General features: G+C 38.9%; 1 protein-coding gene across 1 annotated transcript in view; it reads left to right on the top strand.

Moving 5' to 3' along the window:
- HELRODRAFT_173523 (hypothetical protein) overlaps positions 1-1904 on the top strand; it is a gene marked incomplete at both ends in the record, with an annotated part of 12645 nt that overhangs the window by 6440 nt on the left and 4301 nt on the right. Inside the window, 2 exons of the mRNA XM_009020130.1 lie at positions 124-979; positions 1628-1893. Of these exons, the coding sequence (XP_009018378.1) occupies positions 124-979; positions 1628-1893 (1122 nt within the window). The remainder of the gene's footprint in view (positions 1-123; positions 980-1627; positions 1894-1904) is intronic.

The following is a 1904-nucleotide window of genomic DNA, read 5'->3' as shown; positions in this document are numbered from 1 at the left end:
TCACGTCATCAACAACAACAACATCAACACCAAACACATCAACAACAACAACATCAACACATATGACACCATCAACAACAAATGCATCAACATCAACACAAAATACATCAACAACAACGAAAGAATTCACACCAACAAGAAATTCTAAAACTGCGCATATTTCTGCCTCAACATCTGTGTCGACTTTCCTCTCCATAACACCAATCCATAACAACAACAACAACAATAACGACATTAACAACAACAACAACATTAACAACAACATTAACAACCACAATAATAACAACAATATTATTAATAATAATGATAGCATCAGCATAAATACTGACGATAATACCAGTAACAACAACATCAACCCAATCAACGAAAAATTTTTATTACCAGCTTTCGCGGTTGGCGCAATAAAAAGCGCAACAGACAACAACGACAACGTCATCAGTGACGTCATCGTCAACAACAACAACAACAATAACGTCGTTACTGACCTCACAATCAGTTACAACGACATTAATGAAGTATCTAGTAATAAAGATATTTTGAACGTTGCAAACAAAGACATTGAAAACAACGTTTATAATAACAATAATAATAACAATAACAACAATAATAACAACAAAAACAACAATAATATCAATAACAACAACAACAACAGAAACATTAACAAAAGCAGTTCAATAAATAGCAACATTATAAACGACATCCACGTTATCACTTTTAGCAGCGACAACAACAACAACAACAACATCAACAACAACAACATCATCAACAACAACAACAAAAAGAAACGTCAACAACACGAGCAAAGCATCACATTCGTCCTCATCGTCGTCATCATCATCTTCCTCGTCTGCAACTGCCCAGCGCGAATAATTCAACTCAGCTACAACTACAAGTGCGTTTTAATGATGATGGGATGTGGTGCTGACTATGATGATGACGTCACGGTGGGTAATGATGTGGTGATGACGATGACGTCACGGTATGTATGTGTGACGAGTTGTAGTAATGGAAGACTGCCATAAAATGACGATGATAACTTGAGGATGTTATTTGAGATAATGATGGCGGTGCTGTTGGGATGATGACGTCTTAATGACGTTAATGTTGTTAATGATTTAACGATGACTACGACGATGCAATGATTGTACATTGGTCGTATGGATTGATATGTTGAAACAGTTTGTCATTCAAAATTCAAAACCTGCCAATGAATTCAATCGCTGTGAAGAAGGTCTTGTGCATACACACACACACACACACACCACATACACACACACACAAACATGTGTGCATGCGTAGTGTGGTGTGTATGCCACACACAAACAAGTATACTCGGTGTGGTGTGGGTGTTACAAACAAGTACACTGCGTCGTGTTGTGTGGATGTTGCACGTAACTGTAGATACCATTTTCGTAGTACGAATGTTAAACTGCAGCCAAGTAAGGAAGGACTTAAGTAATTTGTCATATGTCAGATGTGCGTGTACAAAGGACGTGACGCAACGAAATGTGGGGTTATCGACTCGTGCATTCAATAAAAACCCGAAACAACTAGGACGGACATGGTGTTTAAAAATTGATTGAGATAAAAGATTTTATTTAAAAAAACACCCTCAACCCCACCATAGGGACTTTCCATGCCCCAGTGCGATGTTCTACTTCACGGAGTTTACCTTCATTCTCGAAGTCCTCAACTCATCCGTCAACTTCTTCATCTACCTTGCATTTCGTAAGCAGTTCCGAAAGCTGCTGCTTCAGCTGCTGACCAGCTGGTTTTGCCGGAAGCAGAGTGAATTTCCTGGACGATATGATGGTCGTCGTATGAGCGGAAACAAAAATGACGTCATCGGTAGGAAATATGCCGGATGTTCCTGCTGTATCTGTTGCAGTAGAGGTGGCAGTAGA

This window comes from Helobdella robusta (assembly GCF_000326865.2).
Source record: "Helobdella robusta unplaced genomic scaffold HELROscaffold_26, whole genome shotgun sequence".
NCBI classification, from domain to species: Eukaryota; Metazoa; Annelida; class Clitellata; order Rhynchobdellida; family Glossiphoniidae; genus Helobdella; species Helobdella robusta.
Note: the sequence above shows the minus strand (reverse complement) of the source record. Positions and strands in the feature narration are given on the sequence as shown.